This window comes from Setaria viridis, chromosome 1 (genome assembly GCF_005286985.2).
Source record: "Setaria viridis chromosome 1, Setaria_viridis_v4.0, whole genome shotgun sequence".
In the NCBI taxonomy this organism is placed as follows: domain Eukaryota; kingdom Viridiplantae; phylum Streptophyta; class Magnoliopsida; order Poales; family Poaceae; genus Setaria; species Setaria viridis.
In genome coordinates this window covers 23,704,499-23,726,795 of record NC_048263.2, presented here as the reverse complement: position 1 = coordinate 23,726,795, position 22,297 = coordinate 23,704,499, and the positions used below count along the sequence as shown (strand labels likewise).

At 46.7% G+C, this 22,297-nt stretch overlaps 5 protein-coding genes across 7 annotated transcripts; 2 read left to right on the top strand and 3 right to left on the bottom strand.

The window, feature by feature from the left end:
* Nucleotides 1–241: 241 nt before the first annotated feature.
* On the bottom strand, nt 242–3,460 carry LOC117841641 (uncharacterized). Its single transcript, XM_034722095.2, has 6 exons — nt 2,900–3,460; nt 2,597–2,786; nt 2,416–2,496; nt 1,232–1,339; nt 883–1,152; nt 242–590 (listed from the first exon to the last, which is right to left on the bottom strand). Exons 1-6 carry the CDS (start codon nt 3,412–3,414, stop codon nt 495–497), a joined length of 1,260 nt encoding a protein of 419 aa, XP_034577986.1. The 5' UTR covers nt 3,415–3,460; the 3' UTR covers nt 242–494.
* Nucleotides 3,461–7,467: 4,007 nt separating this feature from the next.
* LOC117864967 (cytokinin hydroxylase) lies at nt 7,468–9,780 on the bottom strand. Its single transcript, XM_034749029.2, has 2 exons — nt 8,927–9,780; nt 7,468–8,802 (listed from the first exon to the last, which is right to left on the bottom strand). The coding sequence occupies exons 1-2, from the start codon at nt 9,554–9,556 to the stop codon at nt 7,699–7,701; spliced, it is 1,734 nt and encodes a 577-aa protein (XP_034604920.2). The 5' UTR covers nt 9,557–9,780; the 3' UTR covers nt 7,468–7,698.
* Nucleotides 9,781–10,014: 234 nt separating this feature from the next.
* On the top strand, nt 10,015–13,576 carry LOC117844857 (leucine aminopeptidase 2, chloroplastic). 3 transcript variants are annotated; one of them, XM_034725669.2, is made up of 10 exons: nt 10,018–10,202; nt 10,531–10,942; nt 11,048–11,242; nt 11,368–11,593; nt 11,693–11,819; nt 11,902–11,997; nt 12,178–12,255; nt 12,402–12,462; nt 12,614–12,807; nt 13,205–13,576. In XM_034725669.2, the coding sequence occupies exons 1-10, from the start codon at nt 10,134–10,136 to the stop codon at nt 13,334–13,336; spliced, it is 1,590 nt and encodes a 529-aa protein (XP_034581560.1). In that variant the 5' UTR covers nt 10,018–10,133; the 3' UTR covers nt 13,337–13,576. The 3 variants fall into 3 exon arrangements, with proteins under 3 accessions (XP_034581577.1, XP_034581560.1, XP_034581568.1); XM_034725677.2 differs by lacking the exon at nt 10,018–10,202 and adding an exon at nt 10,254–10,440; XM_034725686.2 differs by lacking the exon at nt 13,205–13,576 and having other exon boundaries at nt 10,015–10,202; nt 12,572–12,711.
* A 1,905-nt stretch (nt 13,577–15,481) lies between these two features.
* On the top strand, nt 15,482–18,798 carry LOC117851862 (3-oxoacyl-[acyl-carrier-protein] reductase 4). Its single transcript, XM_034733778.2, has 11 exons — nt 15,482–15,818; nt 16,377–16,519; nt 16,753–16,806; nt 17,249–17,329; nt 17,424–17,469; nt 17,552–17,646; nt 17,723–17,755; nt 17,858–17,992; nt 18,083–18,176; nt 18,356–18,438; nt 18,535–18,798. The coding sequence occupies exons 1-11, from the start codon at nt 15,686–15,688 to the stop codon at nt 18,565–18,567; spliced, it is 930 nt and encodes a 309-aa protein (XP_034589669.1). The 5' UTR covers nt 15,482–15,685; the 3' UTR covers nt 18,568–18,798.
* Nucleotides 18,799–20,329: 1,531 nt separating this feature from the next.
* Nucleotides 20,330–22,160, bottom strand: LOC117851885 (large ribosomal subunit protein uL29y). The gene is made up of 4 exons (XM_034733799.2): nt 22,003–22,160; nt 21,771–21,906; nt 21,523–21,679; nt 20,330–20,549 (listed from the first exon to the last, which is right to left on the bottom strand). The coding sequence occupies exons 1-4, from the start codon at nt 22,004–22,006 to the stop codon at nt 20,475–20,477; spliced, it is 372 nt and encodes a 123-aa protein (XP_034589690.1). The 5' UTR covers nt 22,007–22,160; the 3' UTR covers nt 20,330–20,474.
* Nucleotides 22,161–22,297: the final 137 nt, after the last annotated feature.

Sequence of the window (22,297 nt, the reverse complement as noted above, 5' to 3'; positions counted from 1 at the left end):
CATAGACAAAAATGGATTTGTTCTTTCCGCGCGACTCACAATGCCTCGCCAACCAAAGAAACCCGAAGTGGGCAACGCACTTCTGGCAGAAAGGACATCTAGTTATGTGACAGGATTGCATGTAGGTGAACTGTGAACACACGAGCATCTTCCTTGTAACCGAGATCGGGAAAACCCGGTGGAGGTCCATGACTTTTGCTGATACCAATACCAATCAAAGTATCAAACGACAGGGTGCAAGGAACCAATCGACACGCGATGCAGCTCTCAATATCAACCCCATTGCAAGGCCAAGCTTGAACCAGGGGTCTGAAGTTGCAACTTGCAAGTACAGCACCAACCATCCAATGCCCATACAGTAATCCCACCATCACATATCACGAACCAAAGATATATACAGAAAGGCTAAAAGAAATCAGCTCCGTTGCAGTTCCAAGGAAGGCACCGTCAAGCTTCTCCATCGAACCATTTGCTCGTCAGTATAGCTGCTGCGCTCAAGGCACGATCTTGTAGTTCAGAGCATTGTCCCAGACCATTTGAACCACAGGCTCCAGCATATCCTTCAGAGAGGTTTCTTCTGGATCAACATCCTATGAAATCAAAGAAAATGGTATGATCAGTCTGCATACAAGTCAACAACAACTAAGTACCACAACGTTAGATAAGGGGATACCTAGTAAAAACATGACATACAAAACAGATTCAGACCACGCAGTTTACCCTCTTTTCAATTATATTGCAACTCAGGTTAGAATGTACTATATAGATAATAGGTTGTAGGCACCAAAGTGAAATGAGCATAGCAAACACAGATTTGTAAACCATCAGTAACTTGCCACAGAACAGTAAAATGCAACTATATCTGGAGTCGATTTTACTAACCTCCAGTCTTCGAGACATGCCAATTAGTTTGAAGGTAACTTCATTGGAAACTTCCCCAGCTGAGGTTCGGTGATCAAATCGGTCACCATGCCTCAACTTGAGCCTTAGGGTTTCATTTCTGAAAGCCTTGTAGTTTGTGTGCCACACCCCAACTATGCTGAACCTCTCACCAATGGACTCTTTTCCAAGTGGCCATCTAAGTCCCCCTTTCACATCAGGATCAATAACAGCAGAAGACACCAAGCTCTTTAAAGCATTTTCCACTTCAGGCTGCAAGTGGTATCAAGTTAGTCTAAAAATATATTGGATCTCAACAGAAAGGATCAAGGTGTTCTTAACAAGAACTTACATCAAGGGTTTTCAGGATCCTTTTTGTACATAACATCAGCCTTAGATCAAGGTCTTTGAAAAGGCAGGATATGTCTTCCACCAAGTGCCGTACCTTATTCCATTCAACCTGCATAAAAGGTGTCAGCGCTGACGAATTGCAAGCTTAGGTATGGTTTGAGTAACTGATTGAAATGAATTGCATTTGAGAACACAAAAGGTCCCATTTACGTGAAGTACACCCATCCTATAATCTGACTAATTACCCCTGTACCAGGTAATATAGAAATTCATCTACCTACTGCAATAAATACAACAATGCAATAGCCTGGGGAGAACGTCGCAATCACAAAAAAATAATTACAAGGTGGTTAGCACAGCTGCCTTCAATTCTTTGCTAGCATGTAGTCATGAAACAGGAGAGAATCTTTGTTCTTTCAATAAATAAGGTGAGTCAATTTGAGTTCGATTTGTAACTCTGGTTTTGAATTAACAAAAAAAAGAACATCAAAATTAAGAGTAAACAGTCCAATGAAGATAAATTTGATCTATGGCAATCCTAAACAATGAAAAGCAATGTGGCTGACTGGCTGCTTCCAAGAAAGTAGCATAAACCCTTTTCTATAATGCATAGTACAACTACAGACCTTTTGACAATATAACTACCAAGATAAGTACATGAGTACTGTAAGTAGACACAAAGTAAGGCATGCCAGTATGCTTCTTAAGGATCTGTAAGCTTGGACAGATCTGGGGTTTGGAGACAGGGCCATAGAAGTAATCGATACATAACAGTGTCAAAGGCAAACATGTTAATTCTTTGCATTTCAGAATGTGTAACCTATCAACTTTTCATATACAACATGATATTGGAGATCTAGAATAGCTACAATTGAGTTATGGAACAACCCCAAAATTCATGATTTTATTCACCAATTATTTATGTGTTTAGATGTGTCTAATCATCAAGAACTAAAAACATTAAACATGTATAATATCCTCAGGATGCATGATTTTGTGGAGCCAGCAGTTATACTAAGAAATTCAAGACATCAATCGACACTTTTTTTTATGTTAGATAAAAATCAAGATATGCCACTACCTCAAAGCCGATGAAGGAAACAAGTCACTTAAATCATTGAAACGAGCTGCCAAACCATAGTGGAAATACAAAGGTCATGATACAATGATTAACGGTAAACTCACTTTATGGATAGCAAGGCTCCCATCTTCTTCCACAGTGCATTTGCAAGATATTGTAGAATCACTGCGGTGCTTGTCAAACACCTGTCACAAAATTGCAGACACCAAAACTCATTTACTTATTTGAACCCAAAACAAGTCATAGTTCAGATTGCATTGGAGCCTTATAGGACAAGGACCAAACCTTCACATGGTAGTGCTCCTTGGACGAATCAAACTCCAGCGCCATCCTCTTCACCACGGATTGCTCCATATCATCCAGACACTCATTGGGCACATTCGTGTAGAACGATTTATGCAACTGGCTCTTGGAAGCACCTTCCCCTGCTTTCGCGGCCTGGCGTAGTGTCTCTAAGGAGACAGGTGATCTACCGCTGCAAGACAACATCCACAGCAAGTCGTTGCAATCAGCATTCATCACAAGATTGTCGGGAAGCACGGGGCCAAGAAATGGTAAGTGGGATGGGCAAACGAAGAGAAGACTCACGGCTGGGTCTGGAAGAGCACCTTTCCCACTCTGGCCACGAGATTCAGCTTCACCAACTCTTCCTCCTTGGGTGCGTAGCTCGCCTTGGCCCTCTTCGCGGCGGCCAGGAGGTCGGGCAAGAACCTCTCGGCGATGGCAGTTACCGCGGTCGCCGTGGAGCCCGAGGAGCCTTGTCCTGGGGAGGAGGCGACGAGAGCGAGGGGCTTGGCGCCGGTCTTGCGCTCGATGGGGTCGCAGGGGAAGGGCTCGAGGCGGAGGGTGGGCTCCTCGCCGTCGCTGTCTTTGGGGCCAGGGAAGAAGGGCGGGAGGGGAGACCAGCGGGATATGCAGTCGGCGGCGTGGATGATCTTGTTGGAAGGGAGCGGGTGGCGCCCGCCGCCGCCGCGGCCGCGGTCGCGCGGGGAGGAGAGGGAGAGGGAGCGGAGGGAGGAGGAGAGGGACGGAGGGGGCGGATTGGGGGTGGGCGCGGAGGCGGTGGAGCTGGTGTGGCGCTTGTGAGGCGGGAGGTACGCCATGGCCGACGGCGGTGGCGGCGGGCGCCGGCGAGGAGGTTTTGAAGCGAGCGGGGGGAGCGGAAACGGAAGTTGGTGGAATACGAGAAGGATGGAATTTATTGCCAAAAAAATTTTTATACAGTTTTGCCATATACACCCGGCATTTACTGATGAATCTTTTTACATTCTTTTAACCGTCTGATGTCAGCTATTTATTGTGCATCTACAGTTTCTATTTTAAATATTATTGGAATTGTTTTCACTATTTCCTTAAATACGTGGATTTTCTACATGATAATTTGCACTTGATCTTGAAAAAACCTAGACCCTCAAAAGTTATATTGTGTTGCAAATTTCCTATCATGGCGAAGCGTAACATAAAGATTATATCACGGATGATAGTTCTTGATGATCAAAAGCAATAGAATAAAGACATCCTCCCACTTCTCATCTTGTAACAATACTCACTTATTGCTATAAGGATGAAAAGGAACTAGCACAATTTCATAAAAACTCTATATTACCGGTTTATGTACGTTTTTATCCCTTTGTGTGTATTTGATCGTATCATTTTCATCATGTACACGATCCTCAAAAATACACACAAAAGGGATGAGACATAGAGTCTTTTTATATACTGTAACGATACATAAAGAGACTTCGTGTAATGTGAAAGTTGCACCGCATTACTAGCTTTGCAGGAAGTTTTTCTTACTTCCTTGTACCATGTGCTGGTGCAACCTTTGATATTTCCAAGTATTTTTAACAGCATTATGTACCTCCATCATTAGTAATGATCTCATATTAGTACATCGAAGCACATGGGTGTACATATAAGAACACATGGACACCAAAGTTGTTAGCTTCTATAGTTAGTCAGGTGAACATCATTGTACTCATGAGATAGGATGTTACTTAGATTCGGGTCCGCTCACACTGCAACCCTATAATTTTGCTCCGCTCCACACACAGTCCGGCCCCCATGGTTGTTGAGCAACCATCCAACTGGATGTTGAACTTCGCTCGTGCAACTAGTCGCATTTAGTCGCATTGTCTGCCCTTTAGCAAGATCCCCAACCTCTCCCGAATCCAGCGATGATGAAGGGATTTCATTGTGCAGTATCACCAGCAATTACTCCCCCGAGGTAGTCCACCATGCCCTGCTCCACACACACGCCGTTCGACTACCATGTTAATTTTTTATATAGTTTTGCGTAACATCACCTATTGTGCATCTAGTTCCTATTTGAAATATCTTTTGAATTGTTTTCACTATTACCCTAAATACGTGGGTTTCTACGTGATACTTTGCACTATATACCGTTGCAAATGGATTTAATATTATTGTCGCTGGAAAATTCTTTTTCTAGGCACTCAAGAGTTACATCGTGTTCAAAATTTTCTATCATGGTGTAATGTAGAGATGATATCATGGATCATAGTTCTTGATGACTAAAAGCAATAGAATAGAGATTCCTCCCACTTCTCATCTTGTAATGATACTCGCTCATTCTTATAAGGATGAAGTGGAACCATCACGCTTTCATGTACCTCAACAACGTCTTGCAACACAAATCATCATGCACAACACCTCTACTCTAGTACTACTTGAGTGTCACTAGAAATTGTTGAACTCTTGTATGCTCATATTAAATACCTCCATCATATGAGCTTTTGGGCGATCATAAACAAATAACACAACAATAAAAAAAATAATTGGAAACATGGTGGCAATCACTCGGTTTTCAAGTGCACAGCACATCCCCTACCCTTCTCCCTCGCAAGCCAAAAACATGTAAGTACGTATTTATGTGTAAATAGGCATAAAAAGTGGCTATAAACAATGTAGAATGATTCTGAATTGTAGCAACATTGTACAATTTGGTGGTAATTGTGACTATCCTTCCACTGTAACATATTTAAGTAAGATACTACGACTGATTGCAACAAAAAAAATTAGACTACAATATAAAATTTATTACTTACTAGATCATGGAGTAAAAAATGAATAAAAAACATAATAGCATACATAATTTCTACACCAATATTCTCATATATTAGATATCCGACTTTTAGTATCCAGATTCAGATACAATATATGGATATTGAATATTTGGATTCGGACGAACTATCCATTTAGTATTTTGTCGTTGTCAAGATTTGCGGATCAAGACTTAGACTAGTAAATTTCTTTTATGCGTGTAAGGCTTCGGATGGTGGCGTGGGAGACACGGGGTTAGACTGGTTCGGGCAAAGGAGGCCCTACGTCCAGTATCGAGGCAGCTCGTGTTACCCATGCGGGGTTCCGTAGTAGGGGTTACAGATGGGCGAGAGAGGGAACTGATCCCAGGTCTCTTGTGTGTGTTTGTGCTCTAAGGGAGTGTGAGAGTGTGCTGTTGGCTTGAGAGAAAAGAGTCTGAGTCCCCCTGTCTCAGGACCCCCGGTCCTCCTTTTATAACGCAAGAAGGAGCTCGGGGTTACAGTTGAGACAGGCGTCAGGACGAGAGGAAGAAGGGATAAGCTAAGTAGGAAAATAAAACAAAGGGAGGGTCCCAAGGCCGCCACTCTTGCGCCAGCCTTCGGTCCCTGTCAGCACGTCTGGTGAGGGAGGGCGATTCCTTCCCGATCTTGTCGATGATCTCCCTAGTCGCCGTCGCCGTCGAGCGTGATGATGATCATCAGCCTCAGCATCCGCGCCCGCCGGGGAGGAGGTCCGATTCAGTTGCCCCGCCGATTACCGTAAGACCCGGACGTCACATCCTTGAAACCGCCATTGGGAGCACGGGGCGCGAGAGCAAGTGACGCGTCCTCCTGTGCCGTTCGGCGCAGCTCATGAGTACCCTATGGCGAATCAGAAGGAGCTGCGGCCACTGCAGCCCGCGCCGCACGGCCGCGCACCCGTATTCGTGACCGGTTACGTTGGGGACGCCGCTCCCTTTTGGCTTGACAAGGCCGCGGCGCATTTATGGCGAGGTCGATAGGGGGACCCACAAGATCGTTATCCTGATCCTCCAGTCCGCGCCCGAGGCGAATATCCGTTTTGTGGACCCGAGTGAGTCCGACCCCCGCGCCCAGGGTCGGGCGAGGCGGAGTTTCTGTGGTAGGGGTCGGGCGCTCCCGACCCCGGTTCCCTGGGTCGGGCGAGGCGGAACCTTGCGGCGAGGGGTCGGGCGCTCCCGACCCTGGGACCTTGGTCGGGCGAGGCGGAGTCCCTCCACCGAGGGGTCGGGATTGTCCGACCGCGGGGCCCTGGGTCGGGCGAGACGGAGTGGGATGTTCTCGGCCTTTACTGGGTCGGCTGTAATCGTAATCACTGCAGGTGAGCCTGGGCCTTCATGACTGTTGCTTTAAGCGGCATTAGGAGGTCGTTAATATTTCCCCCAACATATTTGAACCCCTTTGAACGAATAATATCCATACCACTTTCATCCCTACCAAAGAGGCACACTAAAAAGAATAGAACATAATCCACAATACTTATAGACATCAAAATTCAAGTGTACATGGCAAATCGTGATACCTTGAAATTCCATTTTTGCTTTGGGTTAGGGTTTACAATAGCTATAGCAAAGTTATACTCCCTTTGGTACAAATTATAGGTTGTTCTTGGGCATTGTCGTTTTAGCAATTTTTTCTTTAAATAAACAAATCCTGTATGGGGGGTTGGGGTAGGGGGTTGTGTTAACCCCATCATTTGAGTGAAGTGTAGATAGAAATACCTAATATTGAGTGAAGATAAAGAAATCTAGTTGTTCATACGAGTCAAACTTTTAATACTTTGACCTTGGGTATAATTTTTTAACAAAGATTTATAGTATAAGATAAATGTTACTAAATTTGAAAAGAACTTTCAATATACTCAATTATGATGATTGAAAACATCATATTTTTATATATAGAAACTATTGGCCAATGTTTCACTAAGTAGATCATGCCAATATCCTAAATGACATGTATTTTGAATCGTAGGGATAGCATATATATAACTATTTCTAGTTATTTTACAAAAACTATTTCCTTCTACTTTTCTTTCTTAATAATTCCACAAAATACATCAAAGTAGGACAAAAATAATTGGCTCATACACACCATCATATAGTCTCATATTTATTTGCATGCAGTCTTGATAGGTTTATCACCTTGATGCAACCGGTCAGACGAAAATTTAGATCAAGGTAATGTATTATCACCTTACATTTTAAGGTAATAACTTTGCAATACAACGATAAGTAAGAAAAACGGGATATAGGCTCAAGGTCCATCAAAGGCATCTAATTTCATGGAGCGATGGAGCACACATTTAGGCTAGAGCGGCGTGAGGCGGAGCTGGATGCCGGCAGAGGGCCTGAGCGAGAGCATGAACCTGGGCGCGTGCCGGTACTCGGGCGCCAGCGACACCTGGAAGCGGCGCAGCAGCATGGCCAGCACCACCCTGTACTCCATGGCCGTGAAGTTGCGGCCCACGCAGATGCGCCCGCCGAAGCCGAAGGGCAGGAACCCCATGCGGTGCCGGCACCCGCCTTGCACGGGGTCCCGCGCGAACCGCTCGGGCCGGAACTCGTGTGCGTCGTCGCCCCACAGCGCCGCGTCACGGTGCATCGCCACCACGTCCACCCACATGTTGGTGCCCCGCGGGATAACGACGGCGCCGCCGCCCAGCGGCTTGTCCTCCGCCGCCGCCGCCACGACGACGTCCTCCAGCGCCTGCCGCTGCATGTTGGGCGCCGGCGGGTACAGCCGCAGCACCTCGCTCATCACCCAGCCCATCTTCGTCAGCCGCCCGAGAGCAGCGGCGTCCAGCGCCCGCTCGTCGTCCACCTCCCGCGCCACCTCCTCCCGCAGCGCCGCCTGCCACTCCGGGTGCGCCGCCAGCATCAGCAGCGTCCACGACAGAGCCAGCCCCGTCGTCTCGTGCCCGCCGAAGAAGAAGGTCTTGCACTCGTCCACCAGCTCCCGCGTTGTCAGCCGCCGCTCCTCCGCGCCGGCGCTCGACTCGCTCACGTCGCCGGCGCCGGCCCCGGTCAGCAGCAGCGACAGCAGGTCCTTCCTGCTTCTGCCAGCCCCCTGCTGCCGCCGGCGCGCGTCGATGATCGCCATGAGCAGCGCGTCGATCTCCCGCCCGAGAATGCGCGCCACGTACGTCTTGCGCGCGTGCAGCAGCCGCGCCAGCGGCACGCCCACCAGGCGGTTGGACTGGAACAGCGTCGCCTGCAAGGCCTGCAGCTTGCGGAACACCGCCGCTCCGGCCTCGTCGTCGTCGGAGACGCCGAAGCTGGCCTTGGCTATGATCTCGGCCGCGTTCCGGACCACGTCCTTCTCCACGTCGACGACGCTCTGGCCGGCCGCCACCGCGTCGCTCCACCGCGCGAGCATCTTGGCGGTGGTCTCCTGCATCAGCCCGACCATATCCTGCAATCAACGCAAACCCAATAAGATTCAGTGCGTGCCCACCCAACTAACCCAACAAGAAAGAAACCTGCAGGAATAATATCCAATTCATCAGAAGCAGAAAGGAAAGTCAAGACGTATGTACGCTGAGGTTTGTTGCAGAGAATGCCGGCGCGATGATGTTCCGGTGGCGTGCCCACTCTTCGCCGTCGGCCATGACGAGCCCCAAGCCGAACAAGGGCATCCGGTCGCGGCGGAAGACTTCCGCCTTCCCCCAGCGCCTGCCGAGCGCGCCGGCGGTGGCGGCCTTGAGGAACTCCGGGTCAGCCACGTACAGGAAGGGCTCTGTGCCCAGCCAGTAGACGAAGACCTTGCCGAAGGCCTGGCGCCAGCGCGCGAAGTAGGGGAACACGGCGGCGTGGATGTTGGAGGAGCGCAGCACCAGCACGCTGCTGGTGCTCTTGCCGTCGGTGGCTGCCAGCGTGGCCGTGATCTCGCGCAGGTTTCCCAAAGGGAAGGAGGGCCTGGGCCCGTCGAAGCCGGCCTGGCGGAGGCGGCGCCTGGTGGCCGCCGGCGAGAGCCAGGCGGTGTAGATGAAGGAGCAGAGCAGGAGGGCAAGCGCGGCCATGGCGCCGCCGCATGCCAGCTGATTGCCGGCGGTCGCTGCCTCCAAATGCATTTTATTTTGTGCAAGGAGGAGCGAGGAACGCTGACTCATGGTGGTTTTATGTACGGCAATAGGCCACGCATGGCTCATCAAGTCACAAGTCATCATGCAGATGCGAGAGGGATCGATGGGTGGTGCGCTGTGCACGTGGTCTGCGCGGTAGATGGGGACGCGGGCGAATTGAGCTGGCCAAAGCGAGGCCGGTCAAACCTCAACGTCGTTCATATTCCATTCCGTTCCATGGCCCTTATTTCATTTCATTTTCCCTCGACGACTTCTCACTTCTATGCTACTACTTCAGTCTGACGCAATCGGTAGTTGCCGTTCGTTGAAGAAACTACTGTAAACAACACACCGTTTTTTTTCTTGGAAAAACTTGTAAAGAACGTACGCACTCGTAGCTCGGTTCTGAGGTCTGCAACGGAAACTTTACCATCGTTGCGGGCCCCCGACGTTGAACGGATTTGCCCGCCCGACGGAAACGGATTTGCCATGCCTCCCGCGCCAATTTTTTTTTCCTAAACCGAAGAAATTGAAGGCCTCGCCCCCGTCTTGTAGCGAGTGGAAGTCCACACTGAGCACCAGCAGGAACGGTTCGTCGTCTTCGCCGCCCCTACTAAGCCGGAGTGCACGCCCCCTGACACGGTCCGACACACGCGCCCTCTCCTGCCCGCTCGCTCCGACGATGGGTGACGCCACCGCTGCCGCACCCGCCCTCGGCCTCACCAGGCCCAACGCCGTCGACCCTCCTCAGGTGCGCCTGCTTCTTCTGTGATGACAGAGGACCCGCTTGTTCATTCCTGTGATCTAACGCTTTGAATTCCCCGCGGATTCCATTCGAGATTCGGTCGGCTGCTTAATTCAGCACACACCACCGTGCTGCTGTGTGCTGTCCAGCAGTAATAGTAGTTGCAACAAGAGTTGAATTGATCGGGGGTTACCTGCTTGCTGTTGGAACGTTAATCAGTGAACTGATCGGCTAGATCGAGGAGGTCATCTTTTTTTTTCTACCGAATTGCTTCCTGCGAATTCAGTAAGCTCAACCTGCGGCCTCCTCTTGTTCTTGCGTTCTTGTATTGTAGGTTTCTTTCGCCGCTAAGGACATCGAATTCTCCGACTGGAACGGTGACATGCTCGCCGTTGCGGTCACCGAGAAGGACCTGCAGTCCAGAGCCCCAGACTCCAAGTTCGAGAACGCCGTGCTGAAGAGGCTGGACGGGCAGCTCGGCGGCCTCCTGTCGGCCGCTGCGGCGGAGGAGGATTTCACCGGCAACCCCGGCCAGTCGGTGGTGCTCCGCGTCCAGGGGCACGGGTTCAAGAGGGTGGCTCTGATCGGCTTTGTCGCCCGCAACGCCGGTTGCCTGCAGGGCCTCGGTGAGTCCGTCGCGTCCGTCGCCAAGGCCGCCCAGGCTACCAGCGCCGCCATCGTTCTTTCCTCGCCCTGTGTGATCCAGGAAGAGCTCAAGCTGAATGCCGCTGCAGCGATCGCTTCAGGTACTTTGATCAGTGCTCCAGGAATGTAATGATGGACATGGAATGTACTAGCTTGATGCTGCTGGAAGTGGAATTAATTTCTCTGCCTGTTTGAGCTGGATGCAGGAACTGTGCTGGGATTGCACGAAGACAGCAGATTCAAGTCTGAATTCAAGAAGGTGCTTCTGAAACAAGTAGACCTCATTGGACTCGGCACTGGTCCGGAGGTGGATCAGAAACTGAAGCATGCTAATCATGTTTCCTCGGGTGTCATACTTGGGAGGGACCTTGTGAACTCTCCTGCCAATGTCCTTACCCCTGGTCAGTACAGTACCTGGCCATGATTTCCAGCTTAACATTGAGCAAGGGTCGGTCGTCCGTCCTCTGTGGTGATATTTACTTGCTTTTCAGAGTCCTCATTTGTCCTTATTCCTTAACCATTTCAGCTGCTCTCGCCCAAGAGGCGTTGAAGATCGCCTCGACATACAGCGATGTACTCACGGCTAAAGTTTTAGATGCGGAGAAATGCAGAGAGTTGAGGATGGGCGCCTACTTGGCGGTTGCCGCAGCAGCTGCAAACCCTCCTCACTTCATCCACCTATGTTACAAACCCACCGGTGGTAACGTCAAGAGAAAGCTGGCTGTTGTTGGGAAAGGTCTAACTTTTGACAGGTTTGTAGCACTACTTTCAACAGTGGATTGTTGTAATGCATGATGACAGATTCCTTCGAAATTTAGTGCTTCTCATACATGATCCACCTGTGGCTCCAGTGGTGGCTACAACATTAAGGCCGTACCAGTCGCCAGAATTGAGCTTATGAAATGGGACATGGGAGGCTCTGCTGCTGTGTTTGGTGCAGCAAAAGCCTTGGGACAGATCAAGCCTCCTGGAGTAGAGGTCCTTCAAATTCAATTGCACTAATATGATTAACCTCTATGTTTTTAGCGTGTTTGCTAAAGATTTCAATCCCTTCTGACAGGTCCATTTTATAGCTGCGGCCTGTGAAAATATGATTAGTGGCACAGGAATGAGACCCGGTGACATTGTGACTGCTTCTAACGGGAAGACAATCGAGGTATATATGTTTCCTGTAACGTGTTTCAAATGAAAAAATCAGAATTCACATGATCCAAGAGAATAATATGACAGTGATAGCGATTGTTCGGAAGATGATACCAAGTTTCTATGGTCCATTGATCTTTTTTTCCTGGTTTGTAGTATTTGTCTTGAAATGTAAATATACATTGTTCTTTAGGTAGACAACACTGATGCAGAGGGAAGGCTTACACTTGCTGACGCTTTGGTCTATGCTTGTAATCAAGGTGTTGACAAGGTAATGAGTTGTTTTTGTGCCCATGACATGGTGTGTTTAATTTGTATAATTATCATTTGGGTTTTCTTCTATGAATCATGCCTGTTGCTATATGTGTGTGTTCTGTGTCATTGTAATCCTGACTCATTGCAATCACATTATTGCAGATTATTGACCTGGCAACACTAACTGGTGCCATGCGTGTTGCACTTGGGCCTAGCATTGCTGGTAAACTAATCTTGACCATGCATGTGTTCTTCTCCGCCAAATATAAGTCAATATATGTCCACAATAATGCGATATTAGACTGATCTTTTTGCTGTCTTGCATACGCTAGACAAGGGAAATTAACAGCTTCCACACACACACACACACACAGGGATTTTCACACCAAACGATGAGCTAGCCGAGGAATTTGTGGCCGCCTCTGAGGTCTCTGGGGAGAAGTTCTGGAGGCTGCCGATGGAAGAGAGCTACTGGGAGGACATGAAGTCCAGCATCGCTGATATGCTCAACACCGGCCCTATGCAGCCCAAGGGCGGTGCTATCACCGCCGCATTGTTCCTCAAACAGGTACAGCGACACATTGCTACTTATGGTTTAATTGCACGAACACGTAGTACCTTGAATGGAATTTCAGCGCTGCTAAATGTTGGTTTAGAGCAATACTGATGATCGGACACTTAAAGAAACGGACAGAGCCTTCAAGGTGCTTTATTTCTCAAAAATACGATCCCTTTGCACAGTGAGGGTGGAACCCGAGGTCGACCGTCAATTTACATTCCACAAATACCCTTACTCAACCACTACATTTATACGAAAATACGGTGTTCTTCATATAATTTTAGTTATTCAGTTTACTTGAGTTCTACAGGGTGACGATATTCTTTGTTCTAGCTAGGCTCACTCTGACATTAAAATTTCAGAGCAGCCATATTAGTGATGCGCATCTATTTTCTGGTTGTTGCAGTTTGTTGATGAGAAAGTCCAGTGGATGCACATCGACATAGCCGGGACAGTGTGGAGTCACAAGAAGCAGGCGGCTACGGGGTTCGGAGTTGCCACCTTGGTGGAGTGGGTTCTCAAGAACTCATCATCCTGAAGCAAATTCTCCGGTGCTCTACATTGGAGTGGATGAATCAATCGAAAGGAATAGGGTGGTGTAATTGCAAGCTGTAGGCCAAATGGGATATGATACTGCAAAAAAAAAGAATAAGCAAAGACTTAACATTATTAATGCTGTAACATGCAAGTGGCATGTGTAAATTTGTCAAACATGTACTTATTATCTTATAACTAAGTTTCATAAATATTATAAGACTATCTACAGATAGACACCAAACTATTTAGCTTGAGGCGATGACTGGGATTTTGTTTTCAATTTTTTTTCCTAGTCTCAACAAAAACACTAAATTCGTGAATTTTCACAAGATATTTGGATTAAAAAAGTTAAAAGTGTATATATCTTTCAATGAACAGACCGGATTTCAGGCAAACAATATAAATCATCACCGGAATGATAGGAACGAGTAATTTCGATCATAGCCGAAAAGATAGAAATTTTCACGAAGTTTGTGAAATTTCAATCTAACTTTTAAACATTATGAGTGTTTACTTGCCTACGATCTCGAGTTATATAACTATATTGTTTAGTGGTACTTGTTTGTTTGACATGTACCTTTTTAATGATTGGACTTAGGCTCATTTGATAAGTGGATAATTGAGTTTGAGTTACCAATAAATTTGAGATGTGGTAAGCGACGCATTCGTCATTTGTCGACAGTGGTCATTATGGAAAGATTATTATAACTTTTGTTGGAAGTTTTGTCTTTGATATTAGAGGCGACTTCACCATTCTTAGAATTCGTAACAGAAATCTTCCTTCGATATTCATGTGCAAATATATGAGTGCTCATGTAAGTAATGTGTTTCTAAGAAATAAGACAATTTTTTTAAAAAAATATTTTAAAGTTTCTTAACAATATTATGAAAAAACACCAAAAATGCTCCTATCGTCGCGCTTCCGTGACCTCTCCCATCGTCGGCCGCCATGGACGTACCGCAAGCGTCCCCACCGTCACTGACACCGCAGCATGCGCCACAGACATCCCTATCACGCCCACTGCATGCAACAACCCCACGCACGCCGCGGGCATCCTCCTGGCGAGCGCCACGAGTTGCAGCCGCTGCCTTGTTGAAGGTGGCCACCTCCACGTGCCACCCGACTCGTTGAAGCCCTTCCACAAACACCTCACCTCGAGCCATCACCTTACCTCCTGGCACCATGTCGTTACCGCCGTAGATCTGCACGCCTCCGTGCCGCCTCTTGCCCGCGCCGCTGGCTATGGGCCACCTCATCACCTAGCGCCACTGCATGATCTCCTTCACACCCTCTCGTGCCCATCGCTTGGGCACCTGCTTGCTCCACACTCCACCAAGCGGGGGCTGCTCCAGGCGCACCAAGCTGCTACCATCGCGGAGGGCCAAGTTGGCCAGATTCGAACGCCGGCACGCCGGATCCGTCCTCCCCCAACGTGGATCTGGCCCGCCACGCCGCTAGCTACTCCATCCACTAATAGTCGCAAGCACGGGAGAGAGGGGAATGCTCTTCCTCACGAGGCCTAACAGCGAAGGGCCCCGTCGCGCTGTCCTCGCGGCTGCACGGGCTTTCGACGATGGTGAGGGGAAGGAGGGTGCAAGGTGGGTGGGTGGCGGCGCAGTAGGCTCACCACCCGTGTCGCCTGAAAGCAACGCGGGAGCCTGATAGAATAGATACGACAAGTGCAAAGCAATACACTTGAATATTAGTCCACATTCTGAGTTCCTCGTAAAAAAACTATCATGCACTGATTGGATCCGGTTCTGTTTTCTTTTAATATAATCAACTTATTTCTCTGACTAAAAATATTAAATTATGTGTACTTACATACCACTATACAGTAGATATTTGCAGGTTATAATAGCCGTGGTAATCTGTTTTGCCCCCATTTTTTTACTTTGTTTATGTGCAAGGGACGCTCGGAAAGATGTCGAATAAACAAATTGTTATTATTATGTGTGTTTTATGAATATAAAATATATGTTCAATGATTTTTTTGTTAAAACACGTGCGTGCCACGTGCACTTTACTGGTAAACAATAAATAGAAACTTCTTATCACGTACGACAATATTATGACAGAACTCCACCATGCAAATAGGAGAATTTTCTGCATCTTGTAGGCAATCGCTCTCTTTTTTGCCCTGAGAATCTGCATCCTCCATCCATCCTCGTCGCCTCCGCCCGAAGCCATCCATCGCCCCGGTCGCCGTCGGAGCTTCCAAAGCGAACTACACGCAGGCACACCAAACCTGCCAAACCCCAACGCCATCCTCTAAAAACGGCTATCTCACTGGCGCCCCGCCTCCTCTCCATCCGCACCGTCGCCTCCCCCCTCCGACTCCGATCCCTCATGGCCTCCGCCGCGGCCGCGGCGCTCGCCTCCCCCGCGGCCCTCTCCCCGTCGCCGGCGCGCCGGGGCCTCGTCAGCTTCGCCGCCCCCGCGCTCCGGTCCGGCCCCAGCACCCGCGCAGTCGCGCTCTCCGGTACGGCTTGCTGACCACACCTGTGCTCTGTGGCGTGGTGCTAGTAACATATGCTTCGATAGTTGGATTTGGTGCGGTTTTAGGTTCTCGTTCTAAAGGTTGCGGCCAATTAATATCGAAATGCTAGCGATCCAGTTTTACTTAAGGTGCTGTATTGGAAATTTGGGTGGGCGATTGATGCTTATCTGAACCCTGTGGTGGGAACCCGTGCTTCCCAGGCAATTGCAATTTGCCGAAAATAGGCTGCGCGCATGCGCAGAAATTGTGTGGTTTTATGTTTACTGTCTTGTCAACTTTTCAACTGCTGGAAAAACTAATCTCTAATCCTCGGTCTGGAAAGGTTGGGGCGTGGTTGTGGCCATTTTTTGTTTTCATTGCTAAAGAGCTTGGTTTTTGAGCTTGTCACTAGTTGTTAGTTGCAAAGTTGCTTACCACTAGGTCTATCTCTGATTCTTAAAGAAAACTGTAGTTTGACCACAACACCATTTTAACTCCTTTTGTGAGCCAACAAAATAATTGTTACATTCTTTTGTTTTACTAAGTAAATGGTATTTGCAGGTGTAAGAACTCATGTTGCGGCTGTTGAGCAAGCTGCTGTACAAGATGCTACAAAGTTGGAAGCTCCTGTCGTTATTGTTACTGGTGCTTCAAGGGGAATCGGAAAAGCCACTGCATTAGCTCTTGGAAAAGCAGGTTGCAAGGTTAGCAGTTTAAGTAATCTGCTCATACATCTATAGAAATTCTATCAAATGCATATGGTGCTTCTCTTAGTAAACTTTATATAAGTAGACTAAGCTCATCTGATTCCACAATTGTCATCTGATTCCACAATTGCCAGTTTGCAACTGCAAGGGCAGGCTGCAAGATTATCAATATGAATTCATTTTGCATTATGGATAAAAAGTTTAATTTTCGGAGTTATACAAAAACGCAGGTCTTGGTGAACTATGCCCGATCTTCAAAGGAGGCTGAAGAAGTCTCCAAAGAGGTAAGCTCAATGGCAAGTGGCCTCGTACATAAATACTTTTTACCTGAGAAGACAATAATAAAATGGGAAAACAGATTGAAAGAGCAATAACGTGAATACGTGATGCTGTGCTTAAGTTAAATTTTGTCAGGCTACCATCTAAATTAACCATATATTGTGATTGATAAAAATCATATTTCTTGCTAAGTTTCTTCTGAACCACTCGAAGTTGGTGGATTCTGATTGAAGTTTACTTGTTCATACGGAAGTACCTTTTGTATTTTTCTCTGAGCATATCAGTAAAAGCTTTTCACCAAGAAAAAAAATCATCCGATATATGAGTGTCGATTATATTTTTCACCAAGAAAAAAAATCATCCCATATTTTGCCTTTGTTGTTCATGTCTTGTCTTATTCTGTTGGAACTGTATCCAAGCAGATACTTATATTCCTCTATTTTACAGATTGAAGCATCTGGAGGCCAGGCCATTACCTTTGGAGGAGATGTTTCCAAAGAAGCTGACGTTGAAACTATGATAAAAACAGTAAGTTGAGTTAACTTATGAGTAACCAATTTGCTAATTTTTACTTCAGTTCTCCTTTTCAATTCTGACAGAGATGCATGTGTAAATCTTCCAGGCAGTTGACACATGGGGAACTATTGATGTACTGGTAAATAATGCAGGTACTGACGAATGCTTTTTACCTTTTTGTAACTGTTCCAATTTGTTTCACTTCCAACAATTTGAATACAAAACTTATTCCAGGAATCACAAGGGACACATTGTTGATGAGAATGAAGAAATCACAGTGGCAAGATGTAATTGATCTGAATCTTACAGGCGTTTTCCTTTGCACGCAGGTACTTAGCCCCCTTCTCTCCCCATTTTGCTACCACAATTATTTTGTCCAGTCTCATTGCAACATATTCTTTGCAGGCTGCAACAAAAGTAATGATGAAGAAAAAGAAGGTATGATATGTTCTTCATCAAATTGATATGCCCTTTCTGTTTTCCGCTATTAATGCATATATTTTACTTATACCAGCCTCTCATTTTCACACCACAATACAGGGAAGAATTATTAACATAGCATCAGTTGTTGGTCTAACTGGTAATGCTGGACAAGCTAATTACGCTGCTGCAAAGGCTGGAGTCATTGGGTTCACAAAAACAGTTGCTAGGGAATATGCTAGCAGAAATATTAATGTGAGCATGTCTTTTGATTCATCAACTCAAAGCTTTAATTCAGTTTTCCAGTTGCTGAAATATTTCTGTTTTCTGGACATTTCTGTTCAGGCGAATGTTATTGCTCCTGGATTTATTGCATCAGATATGACTGCCGAACTTGGAGAAGAGCTTGAGAAGAAAATTCTGTCAAATATTCCCTTAGGTATGCAGTTACTTTGGCACTGGTATCCTCAGCTGCAACCAAATATTCTTAATTGCCTAATTTAAATGTGGATGAGTTGGATAGCATTTTTGTGAATATTGGAAATAGATTGAGATATTGCCTCTTTATATCACTATCCTGGCACTAAGCCACTAATGACTGCACAAAAAAAAATTCAGGGCGATATGGGCGGCCAGAGGATGTAGCAGGTCTGGTGGAATTCTTAGCCCTCAGCCCTGCTGCAAGCTACATCACTGGACAGGTCTGGTTGCAGTTAGTGTGCATGTTTTATTTTCTTGGTTCTTTGAACTTTGAATTCTTCTTACCGAACTCCTTTGCCCTGTTGTGTCATGTGCAGGTCCTTACCATTGATGGAGGGATGGTAATGTAAGGCTTTGGCAAACTCTCACTCGGGCTTCAAATTTCCCCCTTTTGTCCTATTATTTGTCCTAAAAAGACTGTAATTCACAGTTTTTAGGTGTCCCTTTTTTAAGGGACGATTTGTTTTTTGTGCAGTGATTTCTAGTGTCTAGTTTATAGGGAGAGTGGGAACAATAGGTAGAAATGTAAGGAATTTGCAGGCATATATTTCACTTCCTTTGTGAGCGATTACTTCCAGACATGTTTTGGTCCATGTCCATCTGATATGAGCATGCTCCTCGTTCATACCTAGAAGAGCTCAGCTCGGTCGTCTTTTGCCCTGCCCTTACCTATTCAGTTTCTGCATCCTGAAATATACCCGTGTTTAGTTTTCTATTCAGTCTGTTAGCCTGATGAGATTGAAATTTGAATCCGTGCAAGAACGGGGTTGGATCTGAACAAAGAACGTGGGCTCGGCAAATTTCTTTGGACCAGGAAGTATGAGATGCGCGTCTACCTGTCTACCGCTCCCAAGGAAGCGCTGGAGTCTAGCATACGCCCTGGGCAGCTGGCGCTCTCCAGCTCCGGCAGGCCCCGGGGGACAAGGTGCTGGAGGGGGACGGTAGCATGGGATGATCTGCATTGAGATCATAGATGTGAAATCTTGCTGTTACTCGACCGCACATCTACAATCTACTGGTGCTTCAAGGATCAAGAACACGGTCCAGTTTCTTGCTGGAGTATTGGTTTTAGCCTACAAATAGGACGCAGGATTAGCTTAGTTTAAAACAGACCTATCAAGTTGAAGCAGTACGAAACACGTTCAGAAAAAGCAGCGTATAGAATGCAAGCTGATCCTGCTGCACTAAAGATGAACTAGAATTGCTATATCTCCAACTCTCCAAATCAACAACGCTCCAGCTTGACTCGGAAGCAACAAGGTGGGTCATGTTTCACTTAACTTGTGCAATAGAAATTCATGCTTGGGAGTTAGGAACGGTTTAAATATCCCACATACGCGTTATGCCATGCTCAAATGATCAAATCTCTATCTAGTTACCGTCTCAAATTGTACTCCAGTGACTTTCCTGTTGATACTACCACACGGAATCGTTTTCGGCCCGTACCACCGTGGCATATCAGTCACTGTCATCACATGACACAATTCGGAGTGACACTATGGAGGGATTGTTCACGAAATTCAGCGTGACAAAAAAAAGTTACTTCTTACAAACTTAATTTGGAAGGAATTACTATTGAATAATTAGCTAAATTAAAAAAATCATATGCGTTGCACTGCATTGATATGAACTTATCAAGAGATCGTTGCACTGCTCATAAAGCTTTCCGCTCAGTGCATGAAGAGCCACTTGTGCTCATTGCATGCATTTTTACTGGAAACATTGCTTGCTTTTCAACTCTGCCAATTTGTATCCCATGTATGCATGCTTGTAATTCTTCCAGCTTAGCCCGCGTGACTCGTACTCCCATCCTGCCTGATGGTCAAGCATGTACCCTGTCGGACATATTTGCCCAGTCATCTGCGAAATGGATAATACCATCTCTGTCGAGAAGTTACATCTCACATTACCTCCTGTTGGCTGTTGTCCGTCCTACTGTACGACTCGCCTAATATAAACTTGAAGGTTTCGCAAATAAAAGAACAGGTAATCCAAGGAAAAGCAGGACAACCCATTTGGGACTTTGCGCTTTCGGCATTCTATGGATAAACTGTAGACATGACAGTTTTCACACCAAATAAGCAAGATTTCAGTGCCAATACGAACAGCCCCTTGAACCAATCTAGGCATTTGAGATAACAGAGGAAATACACCGTACTTTCCCACAGCAAATGTCCATACAAATCAAAACTTAAAACACTTCCTAGGCAAAGAAACAGCCGTTGATCTGCTAAGCTTAGCATCTCACAGTTCTGACCTAGGCCTTGATAGCATACTTCCTCATGGGGAAGTACTTCTCACGCTTCTTTTCCCTCTCCGTCTTCAGAGAAAGCTGGAGGACAGACACAGAGACCAAAAATGTCAGGCCGTCTATGATTTGAAATCCAATACAAAAGTACAGAAATATGGCAAGCAATTTACAGTTCCAAGGGCAATGCATGTTTTGGTGATTGCTGTGTCATAACAGCACCAATCAGATTGGCATTTCAGTGACACATTCTAAACATGGTATTGTTTCAATTGCCAATTGCATGGTTTGGCAATTGATGGGCAACAGTAACTAATAAGATTGGCATTCCAGGGTCACATTCTAAACAGGGTATTGTTTCAGTTGTCACTTGCTCACATGTCACACTGTTAAAACATCCAACTTAGAGAAATGATTGGATACCACCATTTTGATAGGCGTCATAGCAATTGCAGACTAGTACAGCTAGTAATTGTAGACACTCAGCTACACACAAGATAATTTCATACATCAAACTACATCACACATCAACTGATCAACTCAGAATTATGCAAAGAACATTCTAGCAAGCAAAAACCTACTGCATATCTGAACAGATTGAAGGAAATGTAATTATCTGGCACCCAAATTTAGTAGCACTCAGTCAGCTACGACTTAATTGTGTGAGAACAGAGAGTATTCAGATCATATATCCAGGCAACAAACCTAATTCATTGCTTTAAATTGCATAATGAAGAAAAACTTAAACAAAAGGCATCACCAGTTGCCAGTTGGTCAGTCAATGATGCCTCCAGCAAGGATGCAACACAACTTATATAACCTAATCAAATCAGACATTGGCAAAGCACTAAAGACTATCAGAAAGAAACAACCTCACGAAAATAACAGTCACTTGATTAATAAGGTTCCACCCCATTTCACTCGTTAGGGTGCAAGAATATCTATTTTGAAGTAAAACGCTTTCTAACACTACTGGAGGGCAAAGGCGTGCGAACACCTAGGGGTGGCAGTGGCGATATGATTGTATCGTAGTAGACTAGTAGTATGGTGCATATACCTGGTGCTTGGTGAGGCGGCGGCGGATGGCACGGGTCTTCTTGGGGCGGAGGTCGAGGGGGAGCAGCTTCTTCTTCTTGTACGCCTCACGCAGCGCCGCTTTCTGCTTCTGCGAGATCACCGTCAGCACGCGCGCGATCGAGGTGCGCACCACCTTGCTGCAAAATCCAAACGAGCAGGGTTCAATTCGATTCAACCCGGTTCACAAGCAAAGAAAGGCAGACATGAGGAGATATTGCAGGTACGCACATCTTGGAGAGCTTGTTGGGTGCCCCGCCGGTGACCTTGGCGACGCGGAGGAGGGAGAGCTCGGACTTGAGCTCCTTGAGCTGCCCCTGCAGCTCCGCCTTGTTCTTCCCCCGGAGCTCGTGCACCTTGATCCGGGCTGTAATTCATCGCCACACAACAGCAGCGGCTTCAGATCCGCAACAAGATAAGGAGGATAACTCCAACGATGGGTGGACTAATGGCGGGGGCTTACCCATGGCGACGGTGGCGGTTCCGGCGGCGAAGCGGCGGTGGCGGCGGGGTGGGGTGGAGCGGTGCGCGAAGGGAAGAGGACGGGCGGCGGCGGGGAAGGATTATATATAACAGAGGTGGGAGCATGGGGAGGAACGCTGTGGAGACAAAACCCTAGGCTGAACTGTGATGGGCTGACTGGGCTATCTGGGCTAATGAGGACATTTTTGGGCCGACTTATTATGTTATTATGATTTGTTATTTCCTTTTTCTTTTTTTTAGAGAACGTTTTGTTCTTCATTTCCGACTGCACTTCG

What these genes read in the sequence shown, in the direction of transcription:
- LOC117841641 (XM_034722095.2), bottom strand. Translation starts at nt 3,414, where the DNA reads ATGGCGTACCTCCCGCCTCACAAGCGCCACACCAGCTCCACCGCCTCC. An exon ending in GTGCTCTTCCAGACCCAGCC is followed by an intron (nt 2,787 to 2,899) that starts GTGAGTCTTCTC and finishes GTTGTCTTGCAG; the next exon opens with CGGTAGATCACCTGTCTCCT. An exon ending in GGATCCTGAAAACCCTTGAT is followed by an intron (nt 1,153 to 1,231) that starts GTAAGTTCTTGT and finishes TACCACTTGCAG; the next exon opens with CCTGAAGTGGAAAATGCTTT.
- LOC117864967 (XM_034749029.2), bottom strand. Translation starts at nt 9,556, where the DNA reads ATGATGACTTGTGACTTGATGAGCCATGCGTGGCCTATTGCCGTACAT. An exon ending in TCTCTGCAACAAACCTCAGC is followed by an intron (nt 8,803 to 8,926) that starts GTACATACGTCT and finishes CGTTGATTGCAG; the next exon opens with GATATGGTCGGGCTGATGCA.
- LOC117844857 (XM_034725669.2), top strand. Translation starts at nt 10,134, where the DNA reads ATGGGTGACGCCACCGCTGCCGCACCCGCCCTCGGCCTCACCAGGCCC. An exon ending in AAAGGTCTAACTTTTGACAG is followed by an intron (nt 11,594 to 11,692) that starts GTTTGTAGCACT and finishes CTGTGGCTCCAG; the next exon opens with TGGTGGCTACAACATTAAGG. An exon ending in CCGCATTGTTCCTCAAACAG is followed by an intron (nt 12,808 to 13,204) that starts GTACAGCGACAC and finishes TGGTTGTTGCAG; the next exon opens with TTTGTTGATGAGAAAGTCCA.
- LOC117851862 (XM_034733778.2), top strand. Translation starts at nt 15,686, where the DNA reads ATGGCCTCCGCCGCGGCCGCGGCGCTCGCCTCCCCCGCGGCCCTCTCC. An exon ending in GCGTTTTCCTTTGCACGCAG is followed by an intron (nt 17,647 to 17,722) that starts GTACTTAGCCCC and finishes TATTCTTTGCAG; the next exon opens with GCTGCAACAAAAGTAATGAT. An exon ending in TCTGTCAAATATTCCCTTAG is followed by an intron (nt 18,177 to 18,355) that starts GTATGCAGTTAC and finishes AAAAAAATTCAG; the next exon opens with GGCGATATGGGCGGCCAGAG.
- LOC117851885 (XM_034733799.2), bottom strand. An exon ending in CCCAACAAGCTCTCCAAGAT is followed by an intron (nt 21,680 to 21,770) that starts GTGCGTACCTGC and finishes TGGATTTTGCAG; the next exon opens with CAAGGTGGTGCGCACCTCGA. An exon ending in GCCGCCTCACCAAGCACCAG is followed by an intron (nt 20,550 to 21,522) that starts GTATATGCACCA and finishes TCTGTCCTCCAG; the next exon opens with CTTTCTCTGAAGACGGAGAG.